The sequence below is a fragment of the Dendrobates tinctorius genome, unplaced genomic scaffold (genome assembly GCF_039654945.1).
Source record: "Dendrobates tinctorius isolate UK_male_01 unplaced genomic scaffold, ASM3965494v1 ptg000130l, whole genome shotgun sequence".
NCBI classification, from domain to species: Eukaryota; Metazoa; Chordata; class Amphibia; order Anura; family Dendrobatidae; genus Dendrobates; species Dendrobates tinctorius.
The window spans coordinates 4,875,001-4,896,252 of record NW_027361798.1 but is presented as its reverse complement, the minus strand read 5'-3'; the positions used below and the strand labels follow the sequence as shown (position 1 = coordinate 4,896,252).

The window sequence follows — 21,252 nt, the reverse complement described above, 5'->3', positions numbered from 1 at the left end:
GCCCCATATGAGCTCACCTAGGGGAGTTATGTGGGTGTAACCTTGATCTAATAAAAGAATGAAAGTTTGGATGTGTGTCTTTTTCATACTGGAAGACACATTTCCATTTTTCCAATCTGAGCGCTTCCCTCCATAAAGATAAACTGCAACATCAGTTTTAGTATTTCCCTTTTGTTATTCCTTTTTATTCTTTTGTTCTCATTTTGTAACTTTTTATATTTTTTATAAACACTGCCTACTTTCTTGATTAAGTATACAACATTATCGATGTCTTTTCAGAGGCATGGATAACAAAAGTACATGTGTTTTCACTTCTTTTTTTAATCATAAGCTTTTTATTAATTTTAAATTGTCATATTTAACAACCATTTGGCCTCCAGACATTGTACATTGTTACAAAAACTTTCTCAATCATTTATCAGCTAAATATAATAGTAATGTAACATGGCCAAATATTATGGGAAAAAGAAGGGGAAAGGGCTGGGGGAAGGGCAGGGCTGGGGGAAGGGCTGGGGGAAGGGAAGGGCTGGAGGAAGGGCAGGGCTGGGGGAAGGGCAGGGCTGGGGGAAGGGCAGGGGGAAGGGAAGGGCTGGGGGAAGGGCAGGGCTGGAGGAAGGGCAGGGGGAAGGGCTGGGGAAGGGCAGGGCTGGGGGAAGGGCAGGGGGAAGGGCTGGGGGAAGGGCAGGGCTGGAGGAAGGGCTGGGCTCAAGGAAGGGCAGGGGGAAGGGAAGGGCAGCGGGAAGGGAAGGGCAGGGGTGCTGACACCAGATTTCTATACCCGTGTATTACCATGAATGGCTCTATTCCATCTCTGTGACCACAGTGTGTGGTGTGAATGATCGCCATCTGTCCTCTCTCCTGAGATATGATGTTGTGTTATTGGTGGGTGCAGCAGTTATCTTCTCTGATAGACAGTCGTCATTCACCGATGCCACGATCTCGGTCAGTGACGGACATTTGGGGTTTTTCCTGCGTTTTTAATTCTAGTAGCTATGAGGATGTGGAATCACTGGCCTGAAGTCGTAGATCCAGGTCAGTGGCCAGAAGCGCCTGCTCCTTCGCAATCTTCATTGGGTTGCCACTAATCTGAGACACTAGATGGGAGATTGCGTCCCAGAGCTGCTCTACGTTACGGCATTCCCACCAGACCGGCAACATATCTGCGCTGGCGTCTCCGCACCTCCAGCACACATCTGGGGAGCTGCGGCAGATCTGGGACAATCGGTATGGTGGGAGCTACCACCTGTACAGCAGCGTTCTGGCGTTCTCCAGGCGATTGATGCACTTAGAATGTGTCCCTATCATTGAGAAGGACGTCCGCCATTGACCCGGGGTGATCCCGCACTGTAGATCAGTCTCCCATTTATGGAGATACAAGTCCAGAGAGCATATGGTTGTAGCTTACGGACAGCGCTCTCATCTGCCGCTCTGGGGTGAGGAGCATCGTGTATAGTTAGGACTTTTGCGAGAATATTATATCGTTTTTCCCTGAAACAAAGGTCTTATTTGTAGCTATTTATAATGATCTCTATGTGAGAGGTGGGATTTCTCTCTGGTAATAGAGGAGGAGGACAATATTCCTTCCTCATACATGTCCCCAATCAGTAGGAATCCCAGGGTTTTCCCGTTATGAATCTGGAGGTCCGGAATACACCGCTCCAAAGTCTCTGGGGGCTTTACAGAGCGCCAAATTAATAGTGTGCAGTTTGTTGATTAGAATACTCCACACTCCCAGCGCCGCTTCCACTGTTGATGGCAGACAAAATTTCCTATCATCGCCGGGGTTAGGTCTGGCAATGAAGTGTGAGTAAAAAAAAAAAACAATGCAACATTTGAAGATTTTATGAGATTTCTCACGATTTCTATCCAATGTCTGTTATCCATATGATTCCACATCAGCCTAAGTTGTTCAGATATGGCTGCCCTATAATATCTCACCACTGAGGGGCAGCCCAGACCTCCCTCTGTTATTGGGATATATAATATGTCTGCCCTATAATATCTCACCACTGATGGGCAGCCCTGTCCTCCCTCTGTTATTGGGATATATAATATGTCTGCCCTATAATATCTCACCACTGAGGGGCAGCCCAGTCCTCCCTCTGTTATTGGGATATATAATATGTCTGCCCTATAATATCTCACCACTGAGGGGCAGCCCAGTCCTCCCTCTGTTATTAGGATGTATAATATGGCTGCCCTATAATATCTCACCAATGAGGGGCAGCCCAGTCCTCCCTCTGTTATTGGGATACATAATATGTCTGCCCTATAATATCTCACCACTGAGGGGCAGCCCAGTCCTCCCTCTGTTATTAGGATGTATAATATGGCTGCCCTATAATATCTCACCACTGAGGGGCAGCCCAGACCTCCCTCTGTTATTGGGATATATAATATGTCTGCCCTATAATATCTCACCACTGAGGTGCAGCCCAGTCCTCCCTCTGTTATTGGGATGTATAATATGGCTGCCCTATAATATCTCACCACTGAGGTGCAGCCCAGTCCTCCCTCTGTTATTGGGATGTATAATATGGCTGCCCTATAATATCTCACCACTGAGGGGCAGCCCAGTCCTCCCTGTTATTGGGATGTATAATATGTCTACTCTATAATCTCACCACTGAGGGGACAGCCCAGTCCTCCCTCTGTTATTGGGATGTATAATATGGCTGCCCTATAATATCTCACCACTGAGGGGCAGCCCAGTCCTCCCTCTGTTATTGGGATGTATAATATGGCTGCCCTATAATATCTCACCACTGAGGGGCAGCCCAGACCTCCCTCTATTATTGGGATGTATAATATGTCTACCCTATAGTATCTCACCACTGAGGGGCAGCCCAGTCCTCCCTCTATTATTGGGATGTATAATATGTCTACCCTATAATATCTCACCACTGAGGGGCAGCCCAGTCCTCCCTCTGTTATTGGGATGTATAATATGTCTACCCTATAATATCTCACCACTGAGGGGCAGCCCAGACCTCCCTCTTTTATTGGGATGTATAATATGTCTGCCCTATAATATCTCACCACTGAGGGGCAGCCCAGTCCTCCCTCTGTTATTGGGATATATAATATGTCTGCCCTATAATATCTCACCACTGAGGTGCAGCCCAGTCCTCCCTCTGTTATTGGGATGTATAATATGGCTGCCCTATAATATCTCACCACTGAGGGGCAGCCCAGTCCTCCCTGTTATTGGGATGTATAATATGTCTACTCTATAATCTCACCACTGAGGGGACAGCCCAGTCCTCCCTCTGTTATTGGGATGTATAATATGGCTGCCCTATAATATCTCACCACTGAGGGGCAGCCCAGTCCTCCCTCTGTTATTGGGATGTATAATATGGCTGCCCTATAATATCTCACCACTGAGGGGCAGCCCAGACCTCCCTCTATTATTGGGATGTATAATATGTCTACCCTATAATATCTCACCACTGAGGGGCAGCCCAGTCCTCCCTCTATTATTGGGATGTATAATATGGCTGCCCTATAATATCTCACCACTGAGGGGCAGCCCAGACCTCCCTCTATTATTGGGATGTATAATATGTCTGCTCTATAATATCTCACCACTGAGGGGCAGCCCAGTCCTCACTCTATTATTGGGATGTATAATATGTCTACCCTATAATATCTCACCACTGAGGGGCAGCCCAGTCCTCCCTCTGTTATTGGGATGTATAATATGTCTACCCTATAATATCTCACCACTGAGGGGCAGCCCAGACCTCCCTCTTTTATTGGGATGTATAATATGTCTGCCCTATAATATCTCACCACTGAGGGGCAGCCCAGTCCTCCCTCTGTTATTGGGATGTATAATATGGCTACTCTATAATATATCACCAATGAGGGGCAGCCCAGTCCTCCTTCTGTTATTGGGATGTTTAATATGACTGCTCTATTATATCTCACCACTGAGGGTGCAGCCCAGACCTCCCTCTGTTATTGGGATGTATAATATGGCTGCTCTATAATATCTCACCACTGAGGGGCAGCCTAGTCCTCCCTCTGTTATTGGGATGTATAATATGTCTGCTCTATAATATCTCACCACTGAGGGGCAGTCTAGACCTCCCTCTGTTATTGGGATGTATAATATGTCTGCCCTATAATATCTCACCACTGAGGGGACAGCCCAGTCCTCCCTCTGTTATTGGGATGTATAATATGTCTACCCTATAATATCTCACCACTGAGGGGCAGCCCAGACCTCCCTCTTTTATTGGGATGTATAATATGTCTGCCCTATAATATCTCACCACTGAGGGGCAGCCCAGTCCTCCCTCTGTTATTGGGATGTATAATATGGCTACTCTATAATATATCACCAATGAGGGGCAGCCCAGTCCTCCTTCTGTTATTGGGATGTTTAATATGGCTGCTCTATTATATCTCACCACTGAGGGGGCAGCCCAGACCTCCCTCTGTTATTGGGATGTATAATATGGCTGCTATATAATATCTCACCACTGAGGGGCAGCCTAGTCCTCCCTCTGTTATTGGGATGTATAATATGCCTGCCCCATAATATCTCACCACTGAGGGGCAGCCCAGTCCTCCCTCTATTATTGGGATGTATAATATGTCTGCTCTATAATATCTCACCACTGAGGGGCAGTCTAGACCTCCCTCTGTTATTGGGATGTATAATATGCCTGTTCTATAATATCTCACCACTGAGGGGCAGCCCAGTCCTCCCTCTGTTATTGGGATGTATAATATGCCTGCCCCATAATATCTCACCACTGAGGGGCAGCCCAGTCCTCCCTCTGTTATTGGGATGTATAATATGTCTGCTCTATAATATCTCACCACTGAGGGGCAGCCCAGTCCTCCCTCTGTTATTGGGATGTATAATATGCCTGTTCTATAATATCTCACCACTGAGGGGCAGCCCAGTCCTCCCTCTGTTATTGGGATGTATAATATGGCTGCCCTATAATATCTCACCACTGAGGGGCAGCCCAGTCCTCCCTCTATTATTGGGATGTATAATATGTCTACCCTATAATATCTCACCACTGAAGGGCAGCCCAGACCTCCCTCTATTATTGGGATGTATAATATGTCTGCCCTATAATATCTCACCACTGAGGGGACAGCCCAGTCCACCCTCTGTTATTGGGATGTATAATATGACTGCTCTATAATATCTCACCACTGAGGGGCAGCCCAGTCCTCCCTCTGTTATTGGGATATATAATATGGCTGCTCTATAATATCTCACCACTGAGGGGCAGCCCAGACCTCCCTCTGTTATTGGGATGTATAATATGCCTGCCCCATAATATCTCACCACTGAGGGGCAGCCCAGTCCTCCCTCTGTTATTGGGATGTATAATATGTCTACCCTATAATATCTCACCACTGAGGGGCAGCCCAGTCCTCCCTCTGTTATTGGGATATATAATATGGCTGCTCTATAATATCTCACCACTGAGGGGCAGCCTAGTCCTCCCTCTGTTATTGGGATGTATAATATGCCTGCCCCATAATATCTCACCACTGAGGGGCAGCCCAGTCCTCCCTCTGTTATTGGGATGTATAATATGTCTACCCTATAATATCTCACCACTGAGGGGCAGCCCAGACCTCCCTCTTTTATTGGGATGTATAATATGTCTGCCCTATAATATCTCACCACTGAGGGGCAGCCCAGTCCTCCCTCTGTTATTGGGATGTATAATATGTCTGCTCTATAATATCTCACCACTGAGGGGCAGCCCAGTCCACCCTCTGTTATTGGGATGTATAATATGTCTGCTCTATAATATCTCACCACTGACGGGCAGTCTAGACCTCCCTCTGTTATTGGGATGTATAATATGGCTGCCCTATAATATCTCACCACTGAGGGGCAGCCCAGTCCTCCCTCTGTTATTGGGATGTATAATATGTCTGCTCTATAATATCTCACCACTGAGGGGCAGCCCAGTCCTCCCTCTGTTATTGGGATGTATAATATGTCTGCTCTATAATATCTCACCACTGAGGGGCAGCCCAGTCCTCCCTCTGTTATTGGGATATATAATATGTCTGCCCCATAATATCTCACCACTGAGGGGCAGCCCAGTCCTCCCTCTGTTATTGGGATGTATAATATGTCTGCCCCATAATATCTCACCACTGAGGGGCAGCCCAGTCCACCCTCTGTTATTGGGATATATAATATGTCTGCCCCATAATATCTCACCACTGAGGGGCAGCCCAGTCCTCCCTCTGTTATTGGGATGTATAATATGTCTGCCCTATAATATCTCACCACTAAGGGGCAGCCCAGTCCTCCCTCTATAATTGGGATATGTCACGTTGACGGCGGTAGCCGCCGCTGTTTCAGCAACAGCGGGGCCCGCCGCCGCCTTTACTTACCTGCGCTCGCCGCGCCGCTCTGTGCCCGCCTCCTCTTCCTTCTCCTCCGTCCAGCGTGTGCCGGCTTCCTGCGGGCGCCATAGGCCGCGGGCGCGCACTCTGCAGATCCTTTACCCCTGCAGCGCCCAATCAGCCGACTTCTGCAGGGTATATCAGGCGTCTCCAACATGGTGGAGACGCCTGATTATCGTGTGGACTTCCGTGCGGTATCCTGGCCTGGGTGTTTAGGGGTTTCTCCCCTTCTCACTCCTTACATTCCTCTGCCCAGTCCTGTACTCCGTGCCTCTGCCCCGTCCTGTACTCCGTGCCTCTGCCCAGTCCTGTACTCCGTGCCTCTGCTCCGTCCTGTACTCCGTGCCTCTGCCCAGTCCTGTACTCCGTGCCTCTGCCCAGTCCTGTACTCCGTGCCTCTGCTCCGTCCTGTGCTCCGTGCCTCTGCCCAGTCCTGTACTCCGTGCCTCTGCCCAGTCCTGTACTCCGTGCCTCTGCTCCGTCCTGTACTCCGTGCCTCTGCCCAGTCCTGTACTCCGTGCCTCTGCCCAGTCCTGTACTCCGTGCCTCTGCCCAGTCCTGTACTCCGTGCCTCTGCCCAGTCCTGTACTCCGTGCCTCTGCTCCGTCCTGTACTCCGTGCCTCTGCTCCGTCCTGTACTCCGTGCCTCTGCCCAGTCCTGTACTCCGTGCCTCTGCCCAGTCCTGTACTCCGTGCCTCTGCTCCGTCCTGTACTCCGTGCCTCTGCCCAGTCCTGTACTCCGTGCCTCTGCCCAGTCCTGTACTCCGTGCCTCTGCCCAGTCCTGTACTCCGTGCCTCTGCCCAGTCCTGTACTCCGTGCCTCTGCCCAGTCCTGTACTCCGTGCCTCTGCCCAGTCCTGTACTCCGTGCCTCTGCTCCGTCCTGTACTCCGTGCCTCTGCCCAGTCCTGTACTCCGTGCCTCTGCCCAGTCCTGTACTCCGTGCCTCTGCCCAGTCCTGTACTCCGTGCCTCTGCCCAGTCCTGTACTCCGTGCCTCTGCCCAGTCCTCCCTCTGTTATTGGGATACATAATATGTCTGCCCTATAATATCTCACCACTGAGGGGCAGCCCAGACCTCCCTCTGTTATTGGGATGTTTAATATGGCTGCTCTATTATATCTCACCACTGAGGGGCAGCCCAGTCCTCCCTCTGTTATTGGGATGTATAATATGTCTGCCCTATAATATCTCACCACTGAGGGGCAGCCCAGACCTCCCTCTGTTATTGGGATGTTTAATATGGCTGCTCTATTATATCTCACCACTGAGGGGCAGCCCAGACTTCCCTCTGTTATTGGGATGTATAATATGACTGCTCCATAATATCTCACCACTGAGGGGCAGCCCAGTCCTCCCTCTGTTATTGGGATGTATAATATGTCTGCCCTATAATATATCACCAATGAGGGGCAGCCCAGTCCTCCTTCTGTTATTGGGATGTTTAATATGGCTGCTCTATTATATCTCACCACTGAGGGGGCAGCCCAGTCCTCCCTCTGTTATTGGGATGTATAATATGTCTGCCCTATAATATCTCACCACTGAGGGGCAGCCCAGTCCACCCTCTTTTATTGGGATGTATAATATGGCTGCCCTATAATATCTCACCACTGAGGGGCAGTCCAGACCTCCCTCTGTTATTGGGATGTATAATATGGCTGCTCCATAATATCTCACCACTGAGGGGCAACCCAGACCTCCCTTTGTTATTGGGATGTATAATATGGCTGCCCTATAAAATCTCACCACTGAGGGGCAGCCCAGACCTCCCTCTGTTATTGGGATGTATAATATGGCTGCCCTATAATATCTCACCACTGAGGAGCAGCCCAGTCCTCCTCCTGTTAATGGAATGTATAATATGGCTGCCCTATAATATCTCACCACTGAGGGGCAGCCCCGTCCTCCCTCTGTTATTGGGTTGTATAATATGGCTGCTCTATAATATCTCTCCACTGAGGGGCAGCCCAGTCCTCCCTCTGTTATTGGGATGTATAATATGGCTGCGCAATAATATCTCACCACTGAGGGGCAGCCCAGTCCTCCCTCTGTTATTGGGATATATAATATGGCTGCTCTATAATATCTCACCACTGAGGGGCAGCCCAGACCTCCCTCTGTTATTGGGATATATAATTTGTCTGCCCTATAATATCTCACAACTGAGGGGCAGCCCAGACCTCCCTCTGTTATTGGGATGTATAATATGTCTGCCCTATAATATCTCACCACTGAGGGGCAGCCCAGACCTCCCTCTGTTATTGGGATATATAATTTGTCTGCCCTATAATATCTCACAACTGAGGGGCAGCCCAGACCTCCCTCTGTTATTGGGATATATAATATGGCTGCTCTATAATATCTCACCACTGAGGGGCAGCCCAGTCCTCCCTCTGTTATTGGGATATATAATTTGTCTGCCCTATAATATCTCACAACTGAGGGGCAGCCCAGACCTCCCTCTGTTATTGGGATGTATAATATGTCTGCCCTATAATATCTCACCACTGAGGGGCAGCCCAGACCTCCCTCTGTTATTGGGATGTATAATATGGCTGCCCTATAATATCTCACCACTGAGGGCCAGTCCAGACCTCCCTCTGTTATTGGGATGTATAATATGGCTGCTCTATAATATCTCGCTACTGAGGGGCAGCCCAGACCTCCCTTTGTTATTGGGATGTATAATATGGCTGCCCTATAATATCTCACCACTGAGGGGCAGCCCAGACCTCCCTCTGTTATTGGGATGTATAATATGGCTGCTCTATAATATCTCACCACTGAGGGGCAACCCAGACCTCCCTCTGTTATTGGGATGTATAATATGGCTGCCCTATAATATCTCACCACTGAGGAGCAGCCCAGTCCTCCTCCTGTTAATGGAATGTATAATATGGCTGCCCTATAATATCTCACCACTGAGGGGCAGCCCCGTCCTCCCTCTGTTATTGGGTTGTATAATATGGCTGCTCTATAATATCTCTCCACTGAGGGGTAGCTCAGTCCTCCCTCTTTTATTGGGATGTATAATATGGCTGCCCTATAAAATCTCACCACTGAGGGGCAGCCCAGACCTCCCTCTGTTATTGGGATGTATAATATGGCTGCGCAATAATATCTCACCACTGAGGGGCAGCCCAGTCCTCCCTCTGTTATTGGGATATATAATATGTCTGCCCTATAATATCTCACCACTGAGGGGCAGCCCAGACCTCCCTCTGTTATTGGGATGTATAATATGTCTGCCCTATAATATCTCACCACTGAGGGGCAGTCCAGACCTCCCTCTGTTATTGGGATGTATAATATGGCTGCTCTATAATGTCTCGCCACTGAGGGGCAGCCCAGACCTCCCTTTGTTATTGGGATGTATAATATGGCTGCCCTATAATATCTCACCACTGAGGAGCAGCCCAGTCCTCCTCCTGTTAATGGAATGTATAATATGGCTGCCCTATAATATCTCACCACTGAGGGGCAGCCCAGTCCTCACTCTGTTATTGGGATATATAATATGTCTGCCCTATAATATCTCACCACTGAGGGGCAGCCCAGTCCTCCCTCTGTTATTAGGATGTATAATATGGCTGCCCTATAATATCTCACCACTGAGGGGCAGCCCAGACCTCCCTCTGTTATTGGGATATATAATATGTCTGCCCTATAATATCTCACCGCTGAGGGTCAGCCCAGTCCTCCCTCTGTTATTGCGATATATAATATGTCTGCCCTATAATATCTCACCACTGAGGGGCAGCCCAGTCCTCCCTCTGTTATTGGGATGTATAATATGGCTGCCCTATAATATCTCACCACTGAGGGGCAGCCCAGTCCTCCCTGTTATTGGGATGTATAATATGCCTGCTCTATAATCTCACCACTGAGGGGCAGCCCAGTCCTCCCTCTGTTATTGGGATGTATAATATGGCTGCACTATAATATCTCACCACTGAGGGGCAGCCCAGTCCTTCCTCTATTATTGGGATGTATAATATGTCTGCCCTATAATATCTCACCACTGAGGGGCAGCCCAGTCCTCCCTCTGTTATTGGGATGTATAATATGTCTGCCCTATAATATCTCACCACTGAGGGGCAGCCCAGTCCTCCCTCTGTTATTGGGATGTATAATATGGCTACTCTATAATATCTCACCACTGAGGGGTCAGCCCAGTCCTCCCTCTGTTATTGGGATGTATAATATGTCTACCCTATAATATCTCACCACTGAGGGGACAGCCCAGTCCTCCCTCTGTTATTGGGATGTATAATATGTCTACCCTATAATATCACCACTGAGGGGCAGCCCAGTCCTCCCACTGTTATTGGGATGTATAATATGTCTACCCTATAATATCTCACCACTGAGGGGCAGCCCAGTCCTCCCTCTTTTATTGGGATGTATAATATGTCTGCCCTATAATATCTCACCACTGAGGGGCAGCCCAGTCCTCCCTCTGTTATTGGGATGTATAATATGGCTGCCCTATAATATCTCACCACTGAGAGGACAGCCCAGTCCTCCCTCTGTTATTGGGATATATAATATGTCTGCCCTATAATATCTCACCACTGAGGGGCAGCCCAGTCCTCCCTCTGTTATTGGGATGTATAATATGGCTACTCTATAATATCTCACCACTGAGGGGCAGCCCAGTCCTCCCTCTGTTATTGGGATGTATAATATGCCTGCTCTATAATCTCACCACTGAGGGACAGCCCAGTCCACCCTCTGTTATTGGGATGTATAATATGACTGCTCTATAATATCTCACCACTGAGGGGACAGCCCAGTCCTCCCTCTGTTATTGGGATGTATAATATGTCTACCCTATAATATCGCACCACTGAGGGGACAGCCCAGTCCTCCCTCTGTTATTGGGATGTATAATATGGCTGCCCTATAATATCACCACTGAGGGGCAGCCCAGTCCTCCCTCTGTTATTGGGATGTATAATATGTCTACCCTATAATATCTCACCACTGAGGGGCAGCCCAGTCCTCCCTCTTTTATTGGGATGTATAATATGTCTGCCCTATAATATCTCACCACTGAGGGGCAGCCCAGTCCTCCCTCTGTTATTGGGATGTATAATATGGCTACTCTATAATATATCACCAATGAGGGGCAGCCCAGTCCTCCTTCTGTTATTGGGATGTATAATATGTCTGCCCTATAATATCTCACCACTGAGGGGCAGCCCAGACCTCCCTCTGTTATTGGGATGTATAATATGGCTGCCCTGTAATATCTCACCACTGAGGGGCAGTCCAGACCTCCCTCTGTTATTGGGATGTATAATATGGCTGCTCTATAATATCTCGCCACTGAGGGGCAGCCCAGACCTCCCTTTGTTATTGGGATGTATAATATGGCTGCCCTATAATATCTCACCACTGAGGGGCAGCCCTGACCTCCCTCTGTTATTGGGATGTATAATATGGCTGCTCTATAATATCTCACCACTGAGGGGCAGCCCAGTCCTCCCTCTGTTATTGGGATATATAATATGTCTGCCCTATAATATCTCACCGCTGAGGGGCAGCGCTGTCCTCCCTCTGTTATTGGGATATATAATATGTCTGCCCTATAATATCTCACCACTGAGGAGCAGCCCAGTCCTCCTCCTGTTAATGGAATGTATAATATGGCTGCCCTATAATATCTCACCACTGAGGGGCAGTCCAGTCCTCCCTCTGTTATTGGGTTGTATAATATGGCTGCTCTATAATATCTCTCCACTGAGGGGTAGCTCAGTCCTCCCTCTTTTATTGGGATGTATAATATGGCTGCTCTATAATATCTCACCACTGAGGGGCAGCCCAGTCCTCCCTCTGTTATTGGGATATATAATATGTCTGCCCTATAATATCTCACCACTGAGGGGCAGCCCAGACCTCCCTCTGTTATTGGGATGTATAATATGTCTGCCCTATAATATCTCACCACTGAGGGGCAGCCCAGACCTCCCTCTGTTATTGGGATGTATAATATGGCTGCCCTATAATATCTCACCAATGAGGGGCAGTCCAGACCTCCCTCTGTTATTGGGATGTATAATATGGCTGCCCTATAATATCTCACCACTGAGGGGCAGCCCAGACCTCCCTCTGTTATTGGGATGTATAATATGGCTGCTCTATAATATCTCACCACTGAGGGGCAGCCCAGACCTCCCTCTGTTATTGGGATGTATAATATGGCTGCCCTATAATATCTCACCACTGAGGAGCAGCCCAGTCCTCCTCCTGTTAATGGAATGTATAATATGGCTGCCCTATAATATCTCACCACTGAGGGGCAGCCCAGACCTCCCTCTGTTATTGGGATGTATAATATGGCTGCTCTATAATATCTCACCACTGAGGGGCAGCCCAGACCTCCCTCTGTTATTGGGATGTATAATATGGCTGCTCTATAATATCTCACCACTGAGGGGCAGCCCAGTCCTCCCTCTGTTATTGGGATGTATAATATGGCTGCCCTATAATATCTCACCACTGAGGGGCAGCCCAGTCGTCCCTCTGTTATTGGGATGTATAATATGGCTGCCCTATAATATCTCTCCACTGAGGGGCAGCCCAGTCCTCCCTCTATTATTGGGATGTATAATATGGCTGCCCTATAATACCTCACCACTGAGGGGCAGCCCAGTCGTTCCTCTGTTATTGGGATGTATAATATGGCTGCCCTATAATATCTCTCCACTGAGGGGCAGCCCAGTTCTCCTTCTGTTATTGGGATATATAATATGTCTGCTGTATAATATAATAGGGCAGCACGGTTTAGTGGTTAGCGCTGCAGCCTTGCAGCTCTGGAGTCCTGGGTTCGAATCCCACCAACGTCTGCAAGGAGTTTGTATGTTCTCCCCCGTGTTTGCGTGGTTTTCCTCTGGGTCCTCCGGTTTCCTCCCACATTCCAAAGACATACTGATAGGGAATTTAGATTGTGAGCCCCATCGGTGACAGTGATGATAATGGGTGCAAACTGTAAAGCGCTGCGGAATATGTTAGCACTATATAAAAAATAAAGATTATTATTATAACATCTCACCACTCCCTCTGTTATTGGGATATATAATATGGCTGCTCTATAATATCTCACCACTGAGGGGCAGCCCAGTCCTCCCTCTGTTATTGGGATATATAATATGTCTGCCCCATAATATCTCACCACTGAGGGGCAGCCCAGACCTCCCTCTGTTATTGGGATGTATAATATGGCTGCTCTGTAATATCTTACCACTGATAGGCAGCCCAGTCCTTCTGTTATTGGGAAGAATAATATGGCTGCCCTATAATATCTCACAACTGAGGGCCAGCCCAGTCCTCCCTCTGTTATTGGGATGTGTAATATGGCTGCTCTGTAATATCTCACCACTGAGGGGCAGCCCAGTCCTGTTCTGTTATTGGGATATATAATATGGCTACTCTATTGTAATGTAAAATGTCTGTCAGGTAGAACTTTCTAGAATCCTCAATTCTTTCCAGAAAATCGCCTTGTCACACAGCAGCATCCCTATCAGCTGTGTGTCCGCAATTGTAATAGGACACTTCCTCTATAACATTTGGCCCTTCTCCAATGAAGGGAATGCTAATTAATTAAGGGAAAGCATTTCCTTTGTTCTCAGATCTGTGGCTGAATGAAACTATGGGTGATATTAAAGAGACTGTACCGCAAAAACCATACACCGTCGAGATATAATAATCATATCACTGTGTAGGCAATGAAGCCAGCTTTCTAAACCCCTAAGTTTTACGATTCTCAGACTTCCAGAAACTGAGATATGGATTGCTCCCAAATGGAGTGTCCTAAGTATGGCATGCTTGGAGTTGTTTCACTCTATTCGGTAAATTACAAACAATGATGCCCTATGTGTGTTGGTACGGGCTTCTCTCGTTTAGATATAGTTATTCTAAGTTTTGTAGCCAAATCATAACTTAGAGAAAGGGGGGTTGGACCTCACCAGACCGCCCATTTCATGAGGTCACAGACCCTAGGCTATAGGTATTCCCTACCAAATTCCAGTGAGTTCAGCCGAAGTCCTCATGCCAGAGAGACGTACCGATGAGTGGGGACGTTTGGTGAAGCCCCCCTCTTCCAGCCACATGGTCTGCCTAATACCAACTACGCACATGTGAGTGTTACTTTCTGTTCTTTCATCCACTTTGTTTTATATTTGTATTTGTACATATGTAATGTCTCAACTTTGTAACAACTTTTTATATTTGTAACCACTGCCCGACTTTTTTTTGGGAATAAATGATAAAATCTATTAGCTCTGTCTCCATGCTCTAGGAAACGAACTATGCGCCTTTTTTAGATAATTACGCTACTGTACGGGTTGGCTTCGAACCCCTCCATTAAGTCTATAACTTAAGTGGAGAAACCAGGATCTGGTGGCAGCGTGGTGTGCGCGGCTGGCCAGGCTAGATGGCAGTACAGACGGGTCTTACATGCTGAATGAGGAGCCTCGGCCACAGCATTGATAATTCCCTTACTACAGTAGTCTAATTGTCCGTGCACAGCAAGCAGCCCATCCAGCGACTAATTACCCTAGGTGCAGTTCCCTGATTGACTTGAGGGGTAAGGGGGGGGCCCCAGAGAGCTGCGAGTTCCAAAGTGGAACTGAGAAAGTGGGATATACATAAATCCCCGCAGTTCTTGGAAGGTTGTTAACAGTGGTGGGGCAACCAAAATACCCCCCTGCGATAAATTGTTAGAGCAAGATTAGCTTGCTGTGTTTTTGTCACATGGTGCCAGTGGTGGGATAACTAAGATAAGCCCCCACTGTGCTTGTGATAGCCGTGTGCCGGCAGTACGTCACGTCCCTCCGTCCGCTGACAATCCAGTGTCTGTGGTGGGATCGTGACCTATTGGTAGCACAGGGTCCGCTGTCCGTCACAATTTGGCGACAGCGGTCCGCCGTTCCTCACATCTATAATTTCTCACCACTGAGGAGCAGCCCAGTCCTCCCTCTGTTATTGGGATGTATAATGTGGCTGCCCTATAATATCCCACCACTGAGGGGCAGCCCAGGCCTCCCTGTTATTGGGATATATAATATGGCTACTCTATAATATCTCACCACTGAGGGGCAGCCCAGTCCTCCCTCTGTTATTGGGATGTATAATATGGCTTCCCTATACTATCTCACCACTGAGGGGCAGCCCAGTCCTCTCTCTGTTATTGGGATATATAATATGACTGCTCTATATTATCTCACCACTGAGGGGCAGCCCAGTCCTCCTGTTATTGGGGTGTATAATACACTAGCTGAAGAGACCGGCGTTGCCCGGGCATAGTAACTAACTACGGTTATTTCTAACAAATTATAATGATATATATTGTGGTGTAGTGACCTCTGTGTCCGCTAGGGGGCGCTGTGTGGGTGTCCCAGGACGGACGGATAGCCATGTCCAAAGTGGTAACAGGAGTAGGGTGCTAAAGGATCGTTATATATCCCAAGGTGAGTGGCCTTGGGATGAAGGCTTGATTATGTGCTGATCAGCAGAGCTGATCTTTCGTTCCAATGTATTAGGGAGAAGCCTTCAGGTGATTGGAGAGACGGGTGGGTTCAATCACCTACAAACCAACCTAGGGGTGGGTGTCTAGAACGCCATAGTAAAGTATATGTGTATGAATGCTTGAAGGACCTGTGATGAGGTCATAGCCATGTGATCTGGTGGGCGTGGCTACGGACCATATAAGGTGGCCAGGGTAGGTCACGAGTGAATGCTTGGACCCGGTTGGTCCGTATGAAAGGTCTCGCCTGGTTGATGTGGCTGCCTTCCTGACAGCACGTGGAGAGGCTGTGTATAATGGATGCATATGTCTGAGAGTTCCCAGGGAGAGGGAATGAACGTCTGCTCGGAGAAGCAGCTATGACAAGGTAACCCAAACAGGGGGATATAACTGTGAGGCTAGAGAGCCTGTGTGCTGAACAGTGCACAACCTGTGTGACCACAGGATAAACAGAGTGATGCTCTGTCATGGACGCTCTGCTGTTTGGATATGAACTTTATGTTGCTGTTTGATGGTTTATGCTGCATAATAAACCGAATGGACTGAGTTATGTTTGCGAAACCCGTGCCGGACCTGGTTATTTGGCTGCCTAGCGAGTGTCCCCTACCTTAATAACAAGCGCTACTTTACAATATATATAAAGCTGTGTATAGCCCCGCCCACTCTGCATAGCCGCATTTACTATAATATCCCACATCATCCCGTCAGAGCCACCGGACTACTACCCATAATATCCCACATCATCCCGTCAGCCAGAGCTACCGGACTACTACCCATAATATCCCACATCATCCCGTCAGCCAGAGCCACCGGACTACTACCCATAATATCCCACATCATCCCGTCAGCCAGAGCTACCGGACTACTACCCATAGTATCCCACATCATCCTGTCAGTCAGAGCCACCGGACTACTACCCCTAATATCCCACATCATCCCGTCAGCCAGAGCTACCGGACTACTACCCATAATATCCCACATCATCCCGTCAGCCAGAGCCACCGGACTACTACCCCTAATATCCCACATCATCCCGTCAGCCAGAGCCACCGGACTACTACCCCTTATATCCCACATCATCCCGTCAGCCAGAGCTACCGGACTACTACCCATAATATCCCACATCATCCCGTCAGCCAGAGCCACCGGACTACTACCCCTAATATCCCCACATCATCCCGTCAGCCAGAGCCACCGGACTACTACCCCTAATATCCCACATCATCCCGTCAGCCAGAGCTACCGGACTACTACCCCTAATATCCCACATCATCCCGTCAGCCAGAGCCACCGGACTACTACCACTAATATCCCACATCATCCCGTCAGCCAGAGCCACCGGACTACTACCCCTAATATCCCACATCATCCCGTCAGCCAGAGCTACCGGACTACTACCACTAATATCCCACATCATCCCATCAGCCAGAGCCACCGTACTACTACCCCTAATATCCCACATCATCCCGTCAGCCAGAGCTACCGGACTACTACCACTAATATCCCACATCATCCCGTCAGCCAGAGCCACCGGACTACTACCACTAATATCCCACATCATCCCGTCAGCCAGAGCCACCGGACTACTACCACTAATATCCCACATCATCCCATCAGCCAGAGCCACCGGACTACTACCACTAATATCCCACATCATCCCATCAGCCAGAGCCACCGGACTACTACCCATAATATCCCACATCATCCCGTCAGCCAGAGCTACCGGACTACTACCCCTAATATCCCACATCATCCCGTCAGCCAGAGCCACCGGACTACTACCACTAATATCCCACATCATCCCGTCAGCCAGAGCCGCCAGACTACTACCCCTAATATTCCACATCGTCCCGTCAGCCAGAGCCGCCAGACTACTACCCCTAATATTCCACATCATCCCATCAGCCAGAGCCACTGGACTACTACCCCTAATATCCCACATCATCCCATCAGCCAGAGCCACCGGACTACTACCCCTAATATCCCACATCATCCCGTCAGCCTAAGCCATCGGACTACTACTAACTTCCATACCGGGGATCACTTTAAGAGAAGCCTGACGTCAGCACCAGAGCGCTGAGTGGATTTGCCCTGACTTCCATACCAATGATCCCTTTTATAGAATCGACATCGATCTGGGGCACCATGCAAAATCTCACCTTGTGGGGTTTCCTTGATCATGAGGAAGGTGAGCGATCAGCCTAAGTCTACATGGGGGGAACTTGTTAATGATCTCAAGGTAGCTGGGACCACAGTCACCAAGAAAACCATTGGTAACACATTATGCCGTAAAGGTTTACAATCCTGCAGTGCCCTCAAGATCCCCCTGCTCAAGAAGGCATATGTGCAGGCCCGTCTGAAGTTTGCCAGTGAACACCTGGATGATTCTGGGAGTGATTGGTCAGCTGAGACAAAAATTGAGCTCTTTAGCATTAACTCAACTCGCTGTGTGGGAGGAAGAGAAATGCTGCCTATGACCCAAAGAACACCATCCCCACTGTCAAGCACGGAGGTGGAAACATTATGTTTTGAGGGTGTTTCTCCGCTAAGGGCACAGGACTACTTCACTGCATCAATGAGAGAATAGATGAAGCCATGTACTGTAAAATTCTGAGTGACAACCTCCTTTCCACTGCCAGGGCATTAAAAATGGTTCGTGGCTGGGTCTTCCAGCAAGACAATGACCAAAAACATACAGCCAAGGCAACAAAGGAGTGACTAAAAAAGATGCACATTAAGGTCATGGAGTGGCCTAGCCAGTCTCCAAACCTTAATCCCATAGAAAACTTATGGAGGGAGTTAAAGCTCCGAGTTGCCAAGCGACAGCCTCAAAATCTTTTTGATTTAGAGATGATCTGCAAATAGGAGTGGAGCAAAATTCCTCCTGACATGTGCGTAAACCTCATCATCAACTACAAAAAATGTCTGACTGCTGGGCATGCCAACAAGGGTTTTGCCACCAAGAATTAATTCTTGTTTGCCAGAGGGATCAAATACTTATTTCTCATTACAAAATGCAAATACATTTATATAATTTATACAATGAGATTTTCAGGATTTTATTTCTGATATTCTATCTCTCAATGTTAAAACTAACCTACCCTTAATACTAGACTTTTGATGTCTCTGTCAGTGCGCAAACGTACAAAATCGGCAAGGGATCAAATACTTATTTCCCCGACTGTATATGTGGGCTTATGTTGGGAGGTTGGCCGCTCCCCATTTCTCTCCACTGACCGTTGTCTCTTTCAGGATAAAATCCGCACCACTTTCCAGAATCTGATGGTCGTTGATCATCCCAATGTGGTGAAGTTCCACAAATACTGGTTGGATGTGAAGGAGACATCAGCACGGGTGAGGAGCACTGACTGCAGGGGGCGCCATTCATGTGTGTGGGAAAGTGTGGGGTTACTGATAATAGAGGGCCGACTAATCTATATATAAAGTGTGGATGATCTCAATGACTGGTCTGGGGCCTGACGCAGGGTCCTGTATGTCGGCCAGTGGACTGCTGCATGACCCTGTGTGCTCGGTTTGTTGATTGGTTTGGGGTTGCATGTGATGGGACTGGTGTCAGCCCAGGGACTGGTGCGGGGTACAGTGTATAATGGCTCTCGGACTGGTGCGTGGTTACCTGTGATTGGTCCAGGGACCTTGTATGATAGCAGTGGTGCGGGGTCCCTTGTGTTTGTCAGGAGACTGTTGTGAGGTCCCATGTGATGTCCTGGGGATTGGAGTGGGTTTGACTGTGATTGGTCTAGGGAGTGGTGCCAGGGTCCCATGTTATAGCCTGGGGACTGGTGCGGGGGTCCCATGTGTCGGCCCAGGGTCTTCTCTGGCTTCTCTTTGCTCCGATGACCCCCTTGTTCTTGTTGTGGGGCAGGTGGTCTTCATAACAGAATACGTCTCCTCGGGAAGCCTCAGACAGTTCCTGAAGAAGACAAAGAAGAATCGTAAGACGATGAATGCCAGGGTAAGAAGCCCCCCGCACCATCATGTTATGTCCTCTACACCCTCTTAACTCTCTGCGTTGTGTCACAGGCCTGGAAGAGGTGGAGCACACAGATCCTGTCAGCGCTGAGGTGAGAGATCCACAGGATGTATGTACGTATAGCATGGTATAGCGTAGAGAATAGTGGAGGTCGGGGGTGGTGCGGTATGTATGGAGGGGGCCGGGGACTGTGCGGTATGTATGGAGGGGGCCGGGGACTGTGCGGTATGTATGGAGGGGGCCAGGGACTGTGCGGTATGTATGGAGGGGGCCGGGGACTGTGCGGTATGTATGGAGGGGGCCGGGGACTGTGCGGTATGTATCGAGGGGGCCGGGGACTGTGCGGTATGTATGGAGGGGGCCGGGGACTGTGCGGTATGTATGGAGGGGGCCGGGGACTGTGCGGTATGTATGGAGGGGGCCGGGGACTGTGCGGTATGTATGGAGGGGGCCGGGGACTGTGCGGTATGTATGGAGGGGGCCGAGGAGTGCGGTATGTATGGAGGGGGCCGGGGACTGTACGGTATGTATGGAGGGGGCCGGGGACTGTGCGGTATGTATGGAGGGGGCCGGGGACTGTGCGGTATGTATGGAGGGGGCCGGGGACTGTGCGGTATGTATGGAGGGGGCCGGGAACTGTGCGGTATGTATGGAGGGGGCCGGGGACTGTGCGGTATGTATGGAGGGGGCCGGGGACAGTGCGGTGTGTATGGAAGGGGCTGAGGACTGTGCGGTGTGTATGGAGGGGGCCGGGGACTGTGCGGTATGTATGGAGGGGTAGGGGACTGTGCGGTATATATGAAGGGGGTCGGGAACTGTGCGGTATATATGGAGGGGGTCGGGAACTGTGCGGTATGTATGGAGGGGGCCGGGGATGGTGCGGTATGTATGGAGGGGGCCGGGGACTGTGCGGTATGTATGGAGGGGGCCGGGGATGGTGCGGTATGTATGGAGGGGGTCGGGAACTGTGCAGTATGTATGGAGGGGGCCGGGGACTGTGCGGTATGTATGGAGGGGGCCGGGGACTGTGCGGTATGTATGGAGGGGGCCGGGGACTGTGCGGTATGTATGGAGGGGGCCGGGGACTGTGCGGTATGTATGCAGGGGGCCGGGGACTGTGCGGTATGTATGGAGGGGGCCGGGGACTGTGCGGTATGTATGGAGGGGGCCGGGGACTGTGCGGTATGTATGCAGGGGGCCGGGGACTGTGCGGTATGTATGGAGGGGGCCGGGGACTGTGCGGTATGTATGGAGGGGGCCGGGGACAGTGCGGTATGTATGGAAGGGGCTGAGGACTGTGCGGTGTGTATGGAGGGGGCCGGGGACTG

At 49.3% G+C, this 21,252-nt stretch overlaps 1 protein-coding gene across 3 annotated transcripts in view; it reads left to right on the top strand.

Annotated features, from left to right (window-relative positions):
• The window catches only part of NRBP2 (nuclear receptor binding protein 2), a 220,915-nt gene that overhangs the window by 31,644 nt on the left and 168,019 nt on the right, over positions 1 to 21,252 (top strand). For all 3 annotated transcript variants that reach the window (XM_073543299.1, XM_073543297.1, XM_073543300.1), the window contains exons 4-6: positions 19,186 to 19,287; positions 19,817 to 19,906; positions 19,975 to 20,015. In XM_073543299.1, coding sequence (XP_073399400.1) covers positions 19,186 to 19,287; positions 19,817 to 19,906; positions 19,975 to 20,015 — 233 coding nt within the window. The remainder of the gene's footprint in view (positions 1 to 19,185; positions 19,288 to 19,816; positions 19,907 to 19,974; positions 20,016 to 21,252) is intronic.